Raw genomic sequence first — 21292 nt, forward strand, 5'->3', positions numbered from 1 at the left:
GTCACGTGGTGATCACGTCACGTCACGTCACGTCACAGTCACGTGGAGTATTGGAGATTATAGTTTGGAACATTATTAGTGGGATCACTGGGTTGGAGGACTGCACTTGCACTTTACTGGACACAGATGAGCTATCATATAGACCAAATCTATTTTGAATGTACAGTAGAGATTAGACTGGGTGGGGGGGAAGAGCACATGGAGCCTGTCACTGGCTGAGGGGACAAGACCTGAAAGTACTACTAAACTGCATACAAATTGCCAGCATCAGGATCACTAGTGGCAGTCGCAGAGTTGCCCATTTGACAGCACAGGGCTGGAAGGCAAATGACCCCTGGGCCAATACTAATAAGGTAAATTGGGCTATCAGTCCTTAGTATTATTGGTCATAGCAGGAACCACACCCAATGACCAATGCTGGGCATTATATAGCTACTTGCTTCCAGCACTACCTTCCTTTGAGGTTCTGAGATGTCTTGTATAATTGCAGATATTGTATTAATAGTTTAATATTTTCCCTGCAACCAGGCAAACCCGATGCATTTCAATCTAAAATGCGTTGTGTTAGCCCAGTTGAGGGGAAAGTATATTGATACAATACCTGAAATTATGCAAGATCCCCTATCGGAAAACAGTTGAGTTCTGCTGTGATGTAGAACTATTATGTCTTTTATGATGTACTATAAATCATCCATAAAGTGTTCTTAATGACATATGTTTTATGATGCAGAAATAAAGAAAATGTTATTTTTACATTTGTAAAGATTGTTACAAATTGTTGCTCAAAAAGTTCCATGGGAGTTGTTTATTAATGTGTTTTGTAATGGAGGAATGTTGGCAACACATAACTCTGTTTAGGTTTTTCTATCATTTGAAATCTGTCTGTACCATAAAAGGGCTAATTGGTTGTGTTAACCTGCAAGTCAAAGTTTTCTCAATTCATCCTTTGTGTGTCTTCTACCTATTTGGCCTAACTAAGGGCAAAGTTTAGTTGAATAAATTGTGGATTAATGGAAAAAGGTGTATGAGTGCACTTGATAGTATATATAATCAAAATCATCAAAAATGTGATCGAAATTGAAAAGTGATGCTCAAAAAACCATCAAAGGTTATAAATTATTTAAAAATAAAATAAAATAATAAAATATAAAGATAAATACATAAAATTCACAACAAAAGTGCACTGTGTGTGTGAAAACACGCATATAATATTCAAGTCCCAAGAGTCCATAAACATGTGTACATGAAACTTCTTGATGATAAAGTGCAACTGAGAAAGTGCAATAATGGTTCACAGACTTGTGTCCTCCACAACATCACGTGAAAAGTGGAGCCTCCAATCCCAGTGGACGACTTCTTAGGGGAAACGTGGCGGGTGGAGAAGCCGCGCTGTCACTTCTCGCAGTCCGCATTGCAGAGCGGCCGTGATCATCTGCAACCATTTACTCGCCCATCTTATTGTCTGTTCATGTAAGTGTTCTACCTTTTTTGCATTAAACTTATCATTGAGATAATGCACTATTGCCTGCTCCTTACTTTCTTATGTGGGGACGATCACTGTGAATGAGATACAGTGGGAGTGACCCATAGAGGAAGTTTTTATCCATACTGATATGGAGCCGCAGTAGGACTGTTCAGAGGGAGACAACTTGGATATCAGAGTCTGAGATACCGGTGGTTGCTGGCAATATTTCCCATACCTGACCTGTAATAATTTACATCTGGTAAGAGTTTCATCCTCACTATCTTACGAGGTGAAAGATTCGGTTGGAGGAAGACTTCTTGCTGCACTACACCAGCCCTTGCAAGTTATAAAGTGTATGCTATCTTGTTAGCTGGTAAGGGTACCATCACCATTCCCACTTTACACATAGTGTTGTGGAGGACACCATTATTGCACTTTCTCATTTGCACTTTATAATCAAGAAATTTCATGTACACATGTTTATGGACTCTTGGGACTTGAATATTATATGCGTGTTTTCACACACACAGTGCACTTTTGTTGTGAATTTTATGTATTTATCTTTATATTTTATTCTTTTATTTAAATTTTAAATAATTTATAACCTTTGATGGTTTTTTGAGCATCACTTTTCAATTTCGATCACATTTTTGAGGATTTTGATTATATATACTACCAAGCGCACTCATACACCTTTTTCCATACACTCACTCCACTCAGGTTATAGTTTCAGTTGCTGCTGATAGGACACTCACCAGTTTGCGCACCTTCATTTTTTTCTAATCAATTGTGGATTAATGTTTTATTTTTGTTGTAAAGGCTGGAAGGTATATCAGCCCAAACGGTTTTCTCTTTTAGTTTTGCATAGAGTGGGGAGGCTGAAACCCTTTTTGTTAACTTTCTCTCCCAATGGCACTCTCTAAGGGGAAACCTTACCAATGTTGACACACATACTACTGAAATAGATGGAACTCCTCTCCATTTAAAAAAGAAAAAGATATATTACTGCATTGTGTGTCTCTGTTTGAGGGATTTCTCATCACTTGTCTAACCAACAAGAGATGAGAAGATGGCACGTGAGAAAAAAAAAACTTACAGGCAGCAATAAAAATCTTCCAGAAGTCTAATCCTCCCCCATTTTGTGTCAAAATAAATTTTTGGTGCCGAGTCGGACTTTGGGCAGATATAGCAGTGATGACAATAGCTATGCGTGAGTTGCTCTTGCTTACCATTCCTGCGTGTAGCAGACCATGGTCGAGCTTGTGCTGCTGCTGGTTGTTGTTGTGGTGGTGGTTGGGCAGCCTGTTGTGCCCGAATCCGATGTGCCACAGGGATACGGGGGCTGCTGACATACTCCTCGTACTGAAGTGGTTCAATGTGTACAGAACGTAGACTCTGCTCCCGCAGCCTTTCTTCTCTACGTCTCTTCATGCGGCGTCTTAGAAAACTGCACAGGCAACACAGCAGTACTATGAGTCCCCAGATAAGCCAGAAACCAGCGAAACAGCTGAGAAAAGTGTATGTGCCCTGAGACATAACCATCTTATTCTGCCATACAGAGGGGCACGAACCCCCAAACACGCACTGCAGATTTACAGACGGGGGCACCAGGGTCAGGTATTCTTTGTGCAAAGATGGCATATCATTCCCAGCTCTTTCTTTCCGTAATCTTATTATTCATTTAACTCTTCATCTTGTGCTTTGTTCTTGTGGTGATTACCGTACATTAATCATTTTGTTCGCAGACTGCTTGGGGTTATCTCTCTGAAGTCCAATAGATTACAAACAGTTAGCATTTGGTAAACATAACCTGAAGTTTATTTTATATTGAGCACAGATTGTGGAAATCAGTTTATGTCAGGAAGCATAGTGCATGGTTTTGGAAGATTATCTTTGGATGATCTTATTAAATGATTGTAGAAACCAGGGATATGGCTTTTAGAAAAGTTTAATGAGGTCTTCCCTGTATAACATTCTTTTATAAAATTTCAGATTTATCTTGAAAGTTGTGTTTCCTCTGTCCATGACGTTATTGTTAGCGTATCATCTGCAAACAAAAAGAATTAATATATATTCAATTAGGAAAAAATAAAATGCTAAATTGTGCATTAAAGATATTAAAACACAGTACATTCTAATACACCACAGGACTGGTATACACTCCCAGAAAGTAAAGCTAAACTCCAGGCAAACATTTTTTTAGTTTTGGAGTGGAGAAGAGTTGCTTCTTAAAGCTGCTGTCTCCATCAGAATTATTTCTTTACTCTTTTTGTCCTCCTTTTACTGGAACAGGAAGTTGCGAAAAATGTCTCCAATTGAGACATGAATACTAATACCAGTACCAGTTTGTACAAACCCGATTCCAAAAAAGTTGGGACACTGTAAAAATTGTGAATAAAAACAGAATGCAATGATGTGGAAGTTTCACATTTCAATATTTTATTCAGAATACAACATAGATGACATATCAAATGTTTAAACTGAGAAAATGTATAATTTTAAGGGAAAAATACGTTGATTTTAAATTTCATGGCATCAACACATCTCAAAAAAGTTGGGACAAGGCCATGTTTACCACTGTGTGGCACCCCCTCTTCTTTTTATAAATGTCTGCAAACATCTGGGGACTGAGGAGATAAGTGGCTCAAGTTTAGGAATAGGAATGTTGTCCCATTCTTGTCTAATACAGGCTTCTAGTTGCTCAACTTTGGTCTTCTTTGTCGCATCTTCCTCTTTATGATGTACCAAATGTTTTCTATGGGTGAAAGATCCGGACTGCAGGCTGGCCATTTCAGTACCCGGATGCTTCTTCTACGCAGCCATAATATTGTAATTGATACAGTATGTGGTCTGGCATTGTCATGTTGGAAAATGCAAGGTCTTCCCTGAAAGAGATGACGTCTGGATGGGAGCATATGTTGTTCTAGAACTTGGATATACCTTTCAGCATTGATGGTGCCTTTCCACACGCACTCATGCAACCCCATACTATCAGAGATACAGGTAACAGTTTTCCACAGTCCATTTTAAATGAGCCTTGGCCCAGAGAAAACGCCTGCACTTCTGGATCATGTTTAGATATGGCTTCTTTTTTGGCCTATAGAGTTTAGTTGGCAACGGCGAATTGCCCGGTGGATTGTGTTCACCGACACTGTTTTCTGGAAGTATTCCCGAGCCCATGCTGTGATTTCCATTACAGTAGCATTCCTGTATGTAATGCAATGCTGTCTAAGGGCCCAAAAATCACAGGCATCCAGTATGGTTCTCTGGCATTGACCCTTACGCACAGAGATTGTTAGAGATTCTCTGAATCTTTGGATGATATTATGCACTGTAGGTGATGATAACTTCAAACGCTTTGCAATTTTTCTCTGAGAAACTCCTTTCTGATTTTGCTCCACTATTTTTCGCAGCAGCATTGGGGAATTGGTGATTCTCTGCCCATCTTGACTTCTGAGAGACACTGCCACTCTGAGAGGCTCTTTTTATACCCAGTCATGTTGCCAATTGACCTTATAAGTTGCAAATTGGTCCTCCAGCTGTTTCTTATATGTACATTTAACTTTTCTGGCCTCTTATTGCTACCTGTTTCAACTTTTTTGGAATGTGTAGCTCTCATGAAATCCAAAATGAGCCAATATTTGGCATGACATTTCAAAATGTCTCACTTTCAACATTTGATATGTTATCTATATTATACTGTGAATAAAATATAAGTTTTTGAGATTTGTAAATTAGTCCATTCCTTTTTTACTTACAATTTGTACAGTGTCCCAACTTGTTTGGAATCGGGTTTGTAGTTCATCATCAAAATGTGATAGGAAGTCACTGAGACAGGAGGTGAGAGGGAATAACCCCAATGATAATACCAACAACAATAAAAACCAATAAAGGATCCAAGCCATCTATATTCTGTTTAAAACTAAAAACATATATTTTGTCTTGAGCTGGCCCGAAAAGTATAAATAACCAACATACAAACCAATGTGTTAGAGGTGCATGGATGCCAAAAACCATACAATGCAATCTTTCATTTTATACTTATTGTGCAGAAAAGTAGAACGATCAGAGCACACCATGCTTTTCAGATATTTATTTGTAAAAAAAATTTGAAACCATTTATCATTTTCATTCCACTTCACAATTATGTGTCACTGCCCGTGTTACTCTATCACATAAAATTCCAAAAAAAATACATTTATGTTTTTAGTTATACTATGACAAAATGTGGAAAATTTCATGGGGTATGAATATTTTTTCAAGGCACTGTATATTGCATATACAGTGCATTGCAAAAGTATTCGGCCCCCTTGAACTTTTTGACCTTTTGCCACATTTCAGGCTTCAAACATAAAGATATAAAACTGTAATTTTTTTTTGAAGAATCAACAACAAGTGGGACACAATCATGAAGTGGAATGAAATTTATTGGATATTTCAAACTTTTTTAACAAATAAAAAACTGAAAAATTGGGCGTGCAAAATTATTCAGCCCCCTTAAGTTAATACTTTGTAGCGCCACCTTTTGCTGCAATTACAGCTGTAAGTCACTTGGGGTATGTCTCTATCAGTTGTGCACATCGAGAGACTGAAATTATTGCCCATTCCTCCTTGCAAAACAGCTCAAGCTCAGTTAGGTTGGATGGAGAGCGTTTGTGAACAGCAGTTTTCAGTTCTTTCCACAAATTCTCAATTGGATTCAGGTCTGGACTTTGACTTGGCCATTCTAACACCTGGATATGTTTATTTGTGAACCATTCCATTGTAGATTTTGCTTTATGTTTTGGATCATTGTCTTGTTGGAAGACAAATCTCAGTCCCAGTCTCAGGTCTTTTGCAGACTCCATCAGGTTTTCTTCCAGAATGGTCCTGTATTTAGCTCCATCCATCTTCCCATCAATTTTAACCATCTTCCCTGTCCCTGCTGAAGAAAAGCAGGCCCAAACCATGATGCTGCCACCACCATGTTTGACAGTGGGGATGGTGTGTTCAGGGTGATGAGCTGTGTTGCTTTTACGCCAAACATAACGTTTTGCATTGTTGCCAAAAAGTTTGATTTTGGTTTCATCTGACCAGAGCATCTTCTTCCACATGTTTGGTGTGTCTCCCAGGTGGCTTGTGGCAAACTTTAAACGACACTTTTTATGGATATCTTTAAGAAATTGCTTTCTTCTTGCCACTCTTCCATAAAGGCCAGATTTGTGCAGTATACGACTGATTGTTGTCCTATGGACAGAGTCTCCCACCTCAGCTGTAGATATCTGCAGTTCACCCAGAGTGATCATGGGCCTCTTGGCTGCATCTCTGATAAGTCTTCTCCTTGTATGAGCTGAAAGTTTAGAGGGAAGGCCAGGTCTTCATAGATTTGCAGTGGTCTGATACTCCTTCAATTTCAATATTATCGCTTGCACAGTGCTCCTTGGGATGTTTAAAGCTTGGGAAATCTTTTTGTATCCAAATCCGGCTTTAAACTTCTCCACAACAGTATCTCGGACCTGCCTGGTGTGTTCATTGTTCTTCATGATGCTCTCTGCGCTTTAAACGGACTTCTGAGATTATCACAGTGCAGGTGCATTTATACGGAGACTTGATTACACACAAGTGGATTCTATTTATCATCATTAGTCATTTAGGTCAACATTGGATCATTCAGAGATCCTCACTGAACTTCTGGAGAGAGTTTGCTGCACTGAAAGTAAAGGGGCTGAATAATTTTGCACGCCCAATTTTTCAGTTTTTTATTTGTTAACATAGTTTGAAATATCCAATAAATTTCGTTCCACTTCATGATTGTGTCCCACTTGTTGTTGATTCTTCACAAAAAATTACAGTTTTATATCTTTATGTTTGAAGCCTGAAATGTGGCAAAAGGTAGCAAAGTTTAAGGGGGGCGAATACTTTCGCAAGGCACTGTATGCTCGTTTTTAACTGCTTCTGTGTAAATAGTTGGTATCTTTTATCTTTGATACATTTTATATGGTTTCACACTATGGGAGTTTCTTTGATTCATCTTTGAACCATTGATTATTCCCTATGTAAGTGTTTCTATCGGACACCAAAGAAAAGCCATAGAGGTCTCCCGTTTCACTGCAAAGGAAAGAGGGTTGATGACTCCTGTCTTAAGGATATCCCATCATACTGCGGTCTTATAATCTAGAGTCCATTTTCTCTGGTGAGCGGTCATCTCACATTATATGGTGGAGGCGCACCCGGTGTTTCACTTTTTTATACGATATTCACTATAAAGGTGTTTTTTTTTTCCATATATATTGAACAATTAATCCCTTACATTGTCCTTGGAGTAATCTATTAGTTTCATGATTGGACAATATCCAATCAATATACGCTTATTGGGATTATTTTTACCAAATAATATGTAGCAGAAGTCATATTGGCCTAAATTGATAAAAAAATTCAACTTTTTTATGGGATATGCTTTATAGCAGAAAGTAGAAATATTGTTTTTTTTTTTTCAAAATTGTTGGTTGTTTTTTGTTTATAGCGCAAAAAATAAAAAACACAGAGGCGATCAAATACCACCAAAAGAGAGCTCTATTTGTGGGAAAAAAGGACAACATTTTTTTTTTTTGGGTAGGGTGTCCCACGACCACGCAATTTTCAGTTAAGTAACGCAGTGCTTTATAGTTTAAAATGGCTTGACCAGGAAGGGGGGTAAAGCCCCATACATAAGGGCAGAATGTTGGAAAACGCTTGCCGGTTCGAAAAAAAAATGACTCACAATCTACCCGTATGTACATCGGTCTGTCCTATAGAAGTCGGCTATCAGATGTGCATGCTGGAAAACCAGCATCCGATTGACTCCCGATCAGTGCTCTAAGCCAATGGCAGAGATCACTGATCAGAGTGTTCTGGTGGGGGGGTTATCCCTCTGTCAGAACACAACAGCTCAGCAGGGGAGATTGCTGGACCAACATTGCATGGTTAGTGCAGTGGCTCCGACTGGAGCTGCCAGTTTTTTTTTTCTTGCAATCTGTGGGGTTGCACGAAAAAAAAAAAAACTGTAGTGTGTACCCAGCTAAAAGTGAATGTAAACCCTCACTTGTACCCAGTGAAGTGAACACCCTCAGATAATACACAGAGATTAAACAAATCTCCCTAAATAAGTTTTCTTTGTAAATGTGCTGTCTTCAGCTTTTGATACTGTTTAGAAAGTGCACGTCCTGTTAGATTTTCTCTTCCTTATTCACCTATGGGAGGGAAGTTTGGCCATACAGTGTGAGACAGTTGATTGGAGGAAAGGCACACACCCCCTCTTCACATAGGCAGAAACATGAAGAGATGTGCTGTGAATAGACCAGCCCTTTGTTAATCTATTTATAGCACCCATCCGACACAAAATTCAGCCTAGTTTTATCTCAGTTGATGGAGAACTTGTCAGAAGTTATCATGCTGATAACAGAAGAACTGAGCAGGAGAAAGCTACGGGACTAGGAGCTTTGAAGAGAAATAAGAAAACACTACAGATGGATGTGCCCAGGTCAAATTTCATGAATCAGATTTACATCCACTTTAAATCTTCTGGAGCTGAAGTGGATATTAGAATACTTTGTTCCAACCTGATTTTTATCAGTATGTATAAAAAAGATCCATTGAATGATAATTACTTTACAATAATTGCAATAAATATGTGAGTAATTTGGGCCAAATACAAAATAGCAATGCGTATAGCACGTTGAAAAAACATGGAAACTTAATTTTGCTAATACACCTTGAAATGATAAGCAGGAAGAATTCAGTAATTTTCACTTATGTTACCTTAATGTCATATATTCTAAACAAAATGATATATATTTGAAACATGACTTTTCTTCATGCTAGATTTTGGAAATTAGGACCCTTTTCTTTGGAGAGCCTTTATACATATCCCTTCTGTCAGATCTGGATGTGCCAGTATTGCAGCTAATTATTTCACAAGCAGTTTTTCAGGAATATTAATTAGGTGTTACCAATATTTATACTTAAACTGGTGCATTGTTATTAACGGGTCAAGTCTATAAGATGGGTAAATTCATTGTGCGCTTATCAGGTGCAGGTTTACAAATGTAGTATATGCATATTTGCGTTAGCTTTCCTCCCTCTACATGTTGTTAAAATTCAGACCAATATGATGGTTTTATTAACTGGCAAAATGTAGCATCTGCTCTTCTCGCTCACAGTGCCATAGAGATATTCATTGCTTAAACCCTTGCCAGGATTTTTATCTGTGTATTCACTCTTTTCTCAAATTGTACTGGTAGTTGCGTTGCCTGTCTACAATTATCTACAGATAATGTTAGAAAAGACACAACTCTATCAGCTCTAAGGCTGGGTTCACATATGTGCGACTGCGGGTTCATACCTGGGGTCTGGTGCATGTCTGTTCACCGGTTCATGTGCGATTCAGGCCTGAATTTTTGCCTAAATTCGCACCTGAACTGAACCCAAACACGCACAGGACTGTTTTGCAATCTGCTCGGCGGCCACGCTGGACTTGTGTGAAGCGGCTCCATTGAGAGCCGGTCACACTCGCATGTCATGCGAACTGGTTGCAGAGAAACCTGCATCCAATTCACACATATGTGAACCCAGCCTACACTACAGACTGATACAGACAAACATGGCTTATAACAATTTGTAAAAAGAAAAAAAAATACCTTTTAAGCCTACACATTTATAATAATTGTTTAATTAAAGTAGAAACATATTGGCAATGATAATCCCACTGCTTTGCCTTGCAAAATCCATTCTGTCAAAAATGTACAGTAAACTGGAATGTCCCTTTAATGTGTAGAGTTCCATGTTAACATTAGGCCATCAAGCCTCAATTTTTGTTTTACCAGGAGATTGACTGAAGGCTTCTAAAACATAGATCATCCTCCTACAGAGTGATGGATTGTTGGAAGCTCCACTTTATGGTAGTTTAAGTATAGTCCATTAGTGGATTAGATCCTATCTATCTATCTATCTATCTATCTATCTATCTATCTATCTATCTATCTATCTATCTATCTATCTATCTATCTATCTATCTATCTATCTATCTATCTATCTATCTATCTATCTATCTATCTATCTATCTATCTATCTATCTATCTATCCATTTTTTTTTACCACCAACATATTCTATCACTTAAGGTTACACAAAATACACCTCAAATTCTTCAACGTTAATAACATATTGTACAGATGATTCATTCATATTGCGCAATTCCCATAATAAGATACGTCTTGTGTTCAAGAGGGGTCCTACTTATGACCCGTACTTCCTATTTTTATTCCTTTTCATCCGAAGGTGTGAAGCCGCAGCAACAAAGCACTATATGGACATGCTTAGTGCACAGATACAGCAAGCACAGGTTACTGAGTAGGTAGCTGTGAGGTCACGCTGTGCTTTTATAGATTCTGGGATTAGGCAGGCAATCAGTGGTACGAGCACACAGGGATGTGTTTCTTACCATTTTACACAAGGTCGTGATTGAGGCAGTGTGTAAATAGAAACAGGATGCATGCAATGAATATATATTGACACAAATAGACTAGATCTTTGGATGAAGCTTACGTCACTGCAGATATCTGAAAAGAAATCCATCTCTTCTTTGAGCAATGACATTCATCTTTCTTTATGAATGTGCTCTTCATATATGAAGTGTTGAGGCTTTTAGGCTAATTTAATTATAGTTAAACAATTCTGTTGTGTAGAACAAAAGATAGCACATTAGGATCGGTGAGGTAAGGTGTATATTTTTAGCAAATTAAGCTTATTGTGCAGGCAGTTGTTTAATCTAGCATGGATTTGCACAGTTAAGGTGTGAGGAGCCTCAGATTTTTCAGATGTCTTGACTGTAAATAGTGGTAGAACAATAGCCATAGCAGCCCAGGTAGCTGCTACTAAGAGGCCTAGGGGTGGAAAGGGTCCCATTAGGAGGTGTGCTTAGAAAATTTAAGCATAGAAATTCTGCGTGCATGGGATGATAACATAATGATGTATACTGTAATTCAATGGATTATTAAAGTGGTTGTAAAGCCTTAAGGTATTTTACCTGCATTCTATGCATTAGGTGAAAAACTTTCTGTGCTGCAGGTCCTCCCCAGACCCACCCTTTTTCTTACCTGAATCCAAAACAGCGATGTGCACAAGCACAGCGGCTTCAGCCACTGTCGTTCTCCTCATTGGACAGATTGATAGCAGCAAGAGCTATTGGCTCCTACTGCTGTCAATCAAAAGCTGTGCCATGGGAGTGGGGAGGGGGGGGGGGGCAGAGCCAAGTACCTCTGTCTGTGTCAATAGATGCAGCAGTGGGACTTGGGAGTGAGCCCACAAGGGTGTCCCCATGGAACATGGCTTTTTGTGGGGGAACCCAATGAATAGAAGGGGCCTGGAGCACTGGAGTGGGACCCCAAAAAAAGAGGATCGGGACCGCTCTGTGCAAAACCATTGCACAGAGCAGGTAAGTATAGGGATGTTTGTTATTTTTAAATTTTTTTAAAGAAGTGACTTCAGATTCACAGGAGGAGACTTTAAAATCATTATTGCTAGCCACAGAATTTGTTTAGCTGTCTTATTAAAATAGGTGTGTATTATCCTGCGCTCCCTAGCAGTTTTGTGGTTTGAAAGTAAGGTTTTGGTTTAAAAACTTTTATTGGATTGCACACGGATAGGCGCAGCCAACATTTTTGATTTTATAGCTGTCTTATTAGTAAGTATTTATTGTCCTTAGAGCTTCTTTTCGTCCTGGCCAGTAATGAAATTAAAGTGGTATTAAACCCAAAAGCAAGCATTTATTATGTTGCAGCTTACCAATTCTTAGATGTGGTGGCCACATTCATTATATTTTTAGGCTCTTTTTCCCTATGTTTTTACCTGGTGATCTGGCCAGAAGCATATGTATTAGAGCGCCCCAACTCCTGATTCAAGAGCACAGGGGCACCTTTGAACAGCAGCATTGTTATTCTGGGAGGGAGGAAATGTTAGATGTACTAGCAGATATAGGACACTAAAAAATTAAAGCCAAACTCCAGTTCAAACAAGTCAGTTTAAATCTGCCTGTCTATAGGGCTGCATAGACCTTCTGATCAGGTCCACCTGAAAAATGGATAGGCGGACCTGATTGGAATGCCTGTGTGAAAGGAGGCTTAGAGTGTTGAGACAAACCAGGGGACAGGGGGGCTTACAATGATCAGATTTTTATTTTTTTCAGTTTGGGTTCAATTTGTTATCTATATCTGCTAGTACATCTAAAGCTCCCATCCCCCCAGAATAACAATGCTGTTGTCCAAAGGTGCCCATGTGCTCCTTCATCCAGAGTGTAGGCACGCTAATACAGGTCTGTTATTGGCAGCCACCACATCTAAGAAATAGTACTTTGCATTTTTGGTTTTGGGTTTAATACCACTTTAATCCTGTATTCCTAATGCAATGTTCCTCAAGCCCAGGGTGTCTCCTCAGCTGCAAACTGACATCTGTTTGTGGTTCTGCAACCCACCCGCCCTCCTTTCCCCTGCAGTTTAACAAAGTTTGTATTAGGATTATAGAGTAATAATGTGAAAAATTATTATCAATTTTGTCATAATATAAAATTACTACAATACCACCTTCAGCACTTTATTGTTGTTGCAGTAAAAGGGCTTAAAAATTACATTGAAACCTGAGATCTGATATTTTGAAAAAGACTGGGGTAGTCAGGTGCTTGCCTATGAAAGAGAGAGCAAAATTAGGACACTATGGCCCCAACGCTAGCCCGCTGAAGAAATAGAGAAAAGATCCAGTTTGTTAGAACAAACCGTGGTCCCACTGTCTCAGGGATTACTCCTCCACCACTTGTTGATTAATGAATATTTGCACTGTATTTTGGAGATAAAAACAAAAAAAGAAGTATGGGACTTTAATTGAGATCAACTGGACATAAAAATGTATTAAATGAATACATATAATATAAAAACAATGTTACATAAGCACATCCAGAGATAACGCACACAGTGGATAAAACGATGCATAATGAATCCAAAATAAATACAATATTTCTAGGACCAAAATTGGATCACTCAAGAATATAATAAATAAAATTTGACATCAATTCTCTGTGTGCTCACAATCTTTAAATATATCACAATTTAATGAAACATCTGAGTATTTGTAGGCTCTACGCGTTTCGTGGACCTCCGTCCATTCATCAGGAGCTTGATTGTAAGTTATATGTCTAACAATGAGAATATGAGTTATATTAATGTACTTCTATAAAATATGAACTATAATGGGGGATATGCTGGAATGAACACTACCTTAAGCAGTGTCATATATCCACGAGCAATCTAGTCTAGGAAAAAGAGACCGAAGTCGATCCAGGGGATGCCTGACCCGGGGCTGAGGCATGGATCACATCCAGCACACCGGGGCAACAGAGAGGAGAGGACCACAGACAGGGTAGAAGGCGAATTGAGAAGCTTCAAGGGTGTCACTCCAAGAAGTGATGGTGAAGGCACATTGGGACCAAAGGAGGTCTGAAAGTGTATAAATAAATTAAATAAATATACTGAGAAAATCAATCTTGAAATACATATAAGTAATGAAGTGTATATGATCAGACGAATAAGCCCAGGGGCAGTGCTTAAGAAGAGACCACCAAGAAAAATATATCCAAAGGAGATAACAAATAAAGTGCATATAGGGGATGCATGTGAAGCCCAAGATGGGTCAGAAATGAAAGAGGATGAACTGGAAGTGAGAGAAGAAAAGGAAGAAGAGGGACACCCCCTAAGGGGGAGGGAGGTGCCACAGGGGGAGTGCTGGAATAGGGGTGAGGATAAGTGCATGAAAGGGTGACCACGGCAAGGCATGCGTTAATAAAATCAGGGTGGCATAGTGATCAGTAAAAGTGCATGGTAAGTAGAAACAATGAGGCTATGTGACAAGATATTGCCAGAGATACCAGAAGGTGAAGAGTCCCAGTAAAGGTAATCGCTGATGTGTGCGTTATCTCTGGATGTGCTTATGTAACATTGTTTTTATATTATATGTATTAATTTAATACATTTTCATGTCCAGTTGACCTCAATTAAAGTCCCATACTTCTCTTTTTGTTTTTACATATATATAAAGGGATGGAGGCAAATAGACATTTTATGTGGCAAATCTTAAATATTGTTTTCTTGTATTTTGGAGATGTCATTATGTCGATGTTCATGCTATCTAGAAATGTGAGAATTGTTTTGTTACTGATCGAAATTCGTATTAAATTTTTGTTTTTTGGGGATTCGAATGATTTTGAATTTCCAAATCACAATAGTAATGAATTTCAACAAATCTGAAAAAAATTATAACGAAAAGAATGATCAAAATTCAAATTAGTAAATTAATTTGAAATGGAAACATATTGCAATAAGAACAGTAAAGTATAAAAATGAAATGATTATTCCAACTTAAGCTTCTTTTTTGAATAGAATATAAAAGAATAGAATAGAATATAAAAGAATAGAATTTAAATATAATAGAATACAATTGAAAAATAGAATAGAATAGAAAAGATTAATAGAAAAGAATGGAAAATAATGGGATAGAAGAGAATAGATTAGAAAATAACAGAATATAATAAAATAGAATAGAATATTTTCTATTCTATTCTGTTTTATTCTACTATATTCTATTCCTTTATTTTCTATTCAATTCTTCTATTTTCTAATTGTATTTTATTCTATTTAAATTATCTTCTAAATCTACATTTTTCTTTTGTTTACATCTCTAATGCTATTTCTCATTCTGACTAGGGTTGAGACTTTGCATAGGCATTTTTGTAAGCAAACCACCATCTTTTGTATGAGTAATGCTTTTTGCCCTCTTTCAATAAAAACAAAGTGAAAGAAATAGGGCAAATCACTGTAGTCTCTCTAGATAGCTGCTCTAAAAGGACTTAATTTTCTGCCTATAGAAGGGCGTACATATGCAGCCAGGCTTGGGGTTTAGAATAGTATTTACAGAATAATTTACCATCGCAGCTAATGTTATCTATGCACATGTTCTATGCTGATTTGTAGGTTACCAGGTAGAGATCAATTCAACTATATAAAACTCCTCACTAAACTGCTACAATCTAGTGGTCAGATGGCCTAGTGACAGACTGAACTCTCTATTTGCTTATTTATGAACCTACCATTTACTTTAACCCATACCAATATAAACAGTTCTGTTTCCATGAATCAATCTGGTGTCTACTTCCTGATATTGGATTATAGTTGTGTGCAGAATATTAATTTATGTGCTCTCAACAGTATTGCTGTTACTATTTGCTTAACCTGATGTGTTAGAGGGGCTGCCTGCGTAAAAGTCCAACATAACCCCTCAGGTAGGCCAATTGTTGCTGCCATAGATATTCTAACCAGTGGGTTTACACAGTATATTGACCTGTTTTTACAGCCATTGGCTCACAATCTTCAATACTACATTGAGATGAGATGTCGCACATTTACTAAAGATCCTTGTTATCTACTCGTGGCAGCAAAAAAACCTTTGGTTATTGTTAGATGTGAATTCATTATACACATTTATCCCTCAAAATAGGCATGGCAGCAGTACAGTATTTTTACCTACAAACTCAAGGAACTGTGATGGGAGCCATGTTTGTGCCCTCACACGCAAATCTCACTATGGGGTATTGAAAAACACTTTTTATTTGGCAACACAACCCCTTCGCTGAACACCTAATTTTTTTATCTGGGATGGCCCCTCCTCTTTGATAGATTAATTTGTCAAAAAACCGTTTATCTTTTAACTATGTTTGAACGGAGATCAGATGGCTTTCCTGGACCTGGAACTGGGCCACGAAAGTGGCAAGAACTTTGCCCGTAATTGCATCAAACCCTCCTTGGAAAATTCATATTTGCATTATGATAGTTGCCATTACCCGCGGTGGGTAATAACAAACCAAAGGGACAAGGCAAAATTGCACCAGGGACTGTGTTAAGTCACCCAAAGTGCATACCTTAAAAGGAATGTATGGATAAAGGCTATCATTAGACATTGGTCAATGAGACATATACTACTTTTCTTTCAGGGAAACCACCTAATCAGTCAGATTCATCACCAGATATCATGGTCAATACAGTAAAATGAAGCAGATTCTAATAAAACATTGGGATATTCTGTTTCAAGACCCCCATTTAACCACTTAAGCCCCGGAGGATTTGGCTGCTAAAAGACCAGGGGGTATTTTGCGATTCGGCACTGCGTGACTTTAACGGACAATTGCGCGATCATGCGACGCTGTACCTAAACGAATTTGATGTCCTTTTTTTCCCACAAACAGAGCTTTCTTTTGGTGGTATTTGATCACCTGTGCGATTTTTTGATCATGCGCTATAAACAAAAAAAGAGCGTCAATTTTGCAAAAATAACAATTAACAATATTTTTCACATTTTTTTATATGAAATTCCCCCCAAAAAAAGTAAAAATCAAACTTTTTTAACATTTTTGGCCAATTTGTTTTATGCTACATATGTTTGGTAAAAAAAATTGCAAAAAGCGTATTTTTGTCATTTTTGTTTTTTTTAACGCGTAATGGCGGCGATCTGCAATTTTTTTGCGGTACTGCGACATTGGGGCTGACAGATCGGACCCTTGACTGACATTTTTGACACTTTTGGGGTTACCAGTGACATTTCTACAGTAATCACTGCTATATATATGCACTGTTACTGTAAAATTACACTGGCAGTGAAGGGGTTAACTTTATTTGAGCGGGAGGGGCTGTGTGTGTCCCTAGGGGCGTGATTCTAACTGTGATTGGCTGTGGCTTGAGCTGTAGGAACAATGATCAACGGTCCTACATAGTAGAACCGTATGATCAGTGTTTCTACACAGGGGAGAATGACAGGCGGCTTGTTTACACAGCCTGCCTGCCTTTCTCCCTCTCCCCCGACGATCGCCGAGTGACCGACGGACAGCGGGTCCACCGGTCACATGCGCGGGGGGGTCCCAGAGCCTCACAGGCTAGTGACGTACCGATACGTCACTCTGCCTGTGAGGGGCTGACCGCCGCAGTATATGTACTTGCAGCGGTCAGCAAGCGGTTAAAACCTTCCATTCAAGAAAAACCTAAAATGACCTACAGGAAAGTCCCTACCCTCAAAAACAAATTGACATTCAGTAAATTGAAATTTGTGAAATCTGAAATCACAAGAGCATCCTTGTGCCTATTCCCACTAAAAGGGATGTATCCCTGCGGAAAAGCCATGTGTAAAATCCACGATTTTGTTAAACATGGGCAGAAACACTTTACAAAAAAAACTACAAAACATATAGCATACAAGTGATTTCTACAACTGCTCTACTAAGTTTGTAGTGTATTGCCTTACCTGCTTTTGCGGTTTGTTTTATGTGGACCGTATTATCAGACCCCTTAGACAGTGTTTTGGTGAACATCACTGCTTTATTGAAGACAGCTATGATAAGCATAGCCTATCACGCCACTTTCTGGAGGTCCATAATAATTTCACTATAGGATTACAGGTCTGGATTATTGAGGCCATACCCAGAAGACTCTCAGAGGCAGAACATTTTTCCAAGTTTTGTTAATGAGAGACATACTGGATATATACAGTACACTGTAAATTAATACCATCATATAATAACAATATTAATTATGTAACATTTAGTTTCTGGAGTATGTCTGAATCATTTAAACCCCTTATGTGGTTTCATTTTTAGGTCTCATCTCCACTATCTTGGGTCTTTGTATTATTTATGATTTTTCCCTATATACTGTAACATCCTTGTAGCCCTAACATTTATGGTTATAGTACATTTAATTTTGGTACCTGTCAATTTATTTTTATTAGTTTGTCTGGGTCTAGTAGGGCTGTAGGAATGACTAAACAGGTGTGCCAGTGTACCGGTCCTAGAAGATGCAGGGGCAGTGTAACTGCTTGAAAACAGAGGTGTGTCAGTCGCAGAATCTAAGGAGCCGTCTTGTCTTTACCAGAGCCACAGAAGGTATTGATGTTGCGCCGTGAGGCAGCCACCCAGGTTGCTGCTCTCCAACACAACCGTGCAGGCACAGTGCTAGGAAATAGCATGCTGGAAGGACTCAGGGTACACACTGGGTACAAGGTACCAAGGAAAGACTAGGCAGCAAGCTAAGAAGAGATGCTAGGGGAGGATGCAGGGAACAAGGGTGAATCACAGGAGAACGGGGGAAGCTGGGCAATAGCGTAGAGAGGGATGGACACAGCAAGTGGGAATGACTGGCAGGAGGCCAAATGACAAGAAACTATGCTGTGGGGAGCACCCACAGCAACAGAAAATGAAGGGATACACGGACAGACACCTAAGGGAATAAGAAAGAAAACACTGAGAACAGCTACAAGACCGAACAAACACACACAATACAAGTGTACTGAAGGAACAGCAAACGCCAGAGGAACAGGGAGGTCCGGCTTCAGCGTGGAGACACATTACTTTAACATTAACCCATAGGTGAAAAATGCTTAATAATTATTATTTAGAAAATAAAGTAGAACAGTGTCGCGCTAAAGTAATAAAATATGATTAAATTGATCTAACATATAAAGTGCCGTATTCCAAAGTGAAAGGGAATCACCACTAGTGCATCAATCACCAAAGGGAGAAATCCAGATCACTTACCAAAAGTTATGTACTCTACCACCAGTAGCAAAGAGTCTTACAAGCAGTGGACTAAAAGCCTTAGTGCGACCCTTGGTTGTCTACACCTCTTCCGATCTCTCAGGTGCTCCCTTTCACTTTGGAATACAGAATATTTCTTGTGGATACAAATTTTAGAAATGATAGGAATACACAGTGTGGCATGTTTTAATCAGTTTTCGTAGGTTGTTCTTTCATAAATTGTGTTCACCATCCTTTCATCATTTGTGTAAGTGGTTTCACAGTCATAACTATATTGAGTGTAGTTTGGCACATTAACCTTCCATTCTTTTTGTATATACTGTATACTTAACTATATTTTTTATTTATAATATGAAGATCCAATGTGTTGCCCCAGAGGAAGAGCACGTCTAGAAACACGTCAGGCATGTAGTCAATATATGCACTATGCATGATATGACTATGTTGGTACCAGTGGCAGTACACACGGAATCTATTGAACTCGCAGATGTTGCCCAACATTCGGCCCGTGAGTACTAGGCTTAAAGATGGAGGCTCTGTTAAACCTATTTGCCATTAACATACATTTAGGGTCAAAAAATCCAAGGAGTCTCAGCTTGCACAGGGTGAGGTGACGTGGACAGAGAGAGCTCAATTGTGGCATTGGAGCTACACTGGATTAGTGGAGCATGTTTATTCGTTTATAGATTTTGGACACTGCTTATGGACACTAATGGTGGAATATAGTGTTTAAAGCATGATGGACATGAATGCTGTGACAGGAGTCACTTTGAGCATGGGGGTTGTGGACCCCAAATTCCTTTAAAGAGGTTGGGAGGCACTATGTCCAGGCTTGTGTGGCTTTCTTATGTTTAAGTCACCCTGCATCTGTTATGGATGCAGGGTGACCAGGAGGGTGGTGAATACTGAAAATATGGTTTGGACTACTACAAATGGGACAGTCATATTCAGGAATAATGTCTCCCTTGTAATATGAAGATTTTTGTTCCCATTTGCCATGAGGTCTCTGAACAGGAAGTCAACTCCAATTATGGTCATTACAGGAAGTTCTGAGGAGACGGACTGTCTGAGGTGGCTCTCCATTCACCCATTGTCAGGTGTGCTAATGACCTCACCTGTTGTCTGCTAAGGGATGTATTGACACTCAGAGTAATGTGTATTGAGGGCTCGTTAGGGAACCATTGTTCTGTATCTGACCAATCCCTGTTGACTAATTTTCAAGTCCTCATTTGCATGGCAGTCCTTCTGGTCAAGTTATCTGACCAATCACTGCTGACTCATTTTCAAGCCCTCATTTGCATGGCTGGAGAGGACCTTATTGGGAACTGCAGGTACTGTGCAATTGACCAATGGGAAAGCAGTTGTTGGGGGAAGGATGTTCCAAATTCTGTATAAAAGTGTGCTGTGTTCTTCCACTAAATGTTGTTCCTGTTTTACCCTCAACTCGGAGCTTTGTCTCGTTCTTAGGGGGGTTCACTGTATGCTGTTGGAGACTGATTGCTAGGAGTGTAAGCTGATGTATGCTTTTCCTGTTCGTCAGCTAGCAGCTATTCGTGAGGTTCCAGGTTGGAGTGATATTTTGTATCCAGTTCGGGAGTTTGATGTTCTGCAGTAGCTGTGCCTGTCTCTCAGAAAGGGGCATATCGCCTAAACGGATTTTAACCCCTTGTCTGCTGAAACGGTCCGTTACAAATGCGTTATAGGTTTGGCACTATTTATATTTTGATGACATAAGTAATATACTATTTGGGAGACCTAGTGCTATTCACGTTTTATATATATATGATATAAGTATCATCTGCCATTGCGGCTGACGGCTTGTAGTTCTCAATGAACTGCGAGGTCGCTGGTGAGCACTCTCATAGTGTATTGATCTTCCTGCTCTCAAATAACTGCCTGCCTGTATTGAGGCACAGGCAAACAGCTATCCTGAGAGTCTGCAGGAGCCTGGCAATGCATCCGCAATTAGCTAACTGTGGATGCAATGTTCTTCAGACTCCTTAAAAAAATAATAATAAATGCACATTTTTTATGTGCATTTATTTATTTTGTCAAAAGGTGCCCTTATGCTTTAAGGGGAAGGTTATAACACCTGTCAGTTTTTTTTTTTTTTGCCATCTGTGGCCCATTGGGGTGTTTCTCATAGCCAAGACAGGAAATGAGAGCAAATCCACCCAAATTGGGGAAATCCTTA

At 39.0% G+C, this 21292-nt stretch overlaps 1 protein-coding gene across 4 annotated transcripts in view; it reads right to left on the minus strand.

The window, feature by feature from the left end:
• PRR7 (proline rich 7, synaptic) overlaps positions 1–21292 on the minus strand; it is an 84795-nt gene that overhangs the window by 34208 nt on the left and 29295 nt on the right. For all 4 annotated transcript variants that reach the window (XM_082254795.1, XM_082254794.1, XM_082254793.1 and 1 more), the window contains exon 2: positions 2695–3512. In XM_082254795.1, coding sequence (XP_082110921.1) covers positions 2695–3106 — 412 coding nt within the window. In that variant the 5' untranslated portion in view covers positions 3107–3512. The remainder of the gene's footprint in view (positions 1–2694; positions 3513–21292) is intronic.

Source organism: Pelophylax lessonae, assembly GCF_965119305.1.
Source record: "Pelophylax lessonae genome assembly, chromosome: 4".
Lineage (NCBI taxonomy): Eukaryota > Metazoa > Chordata > Amphibia > Anura > Ranidae > Pelophylax > Pelophylax lessonae.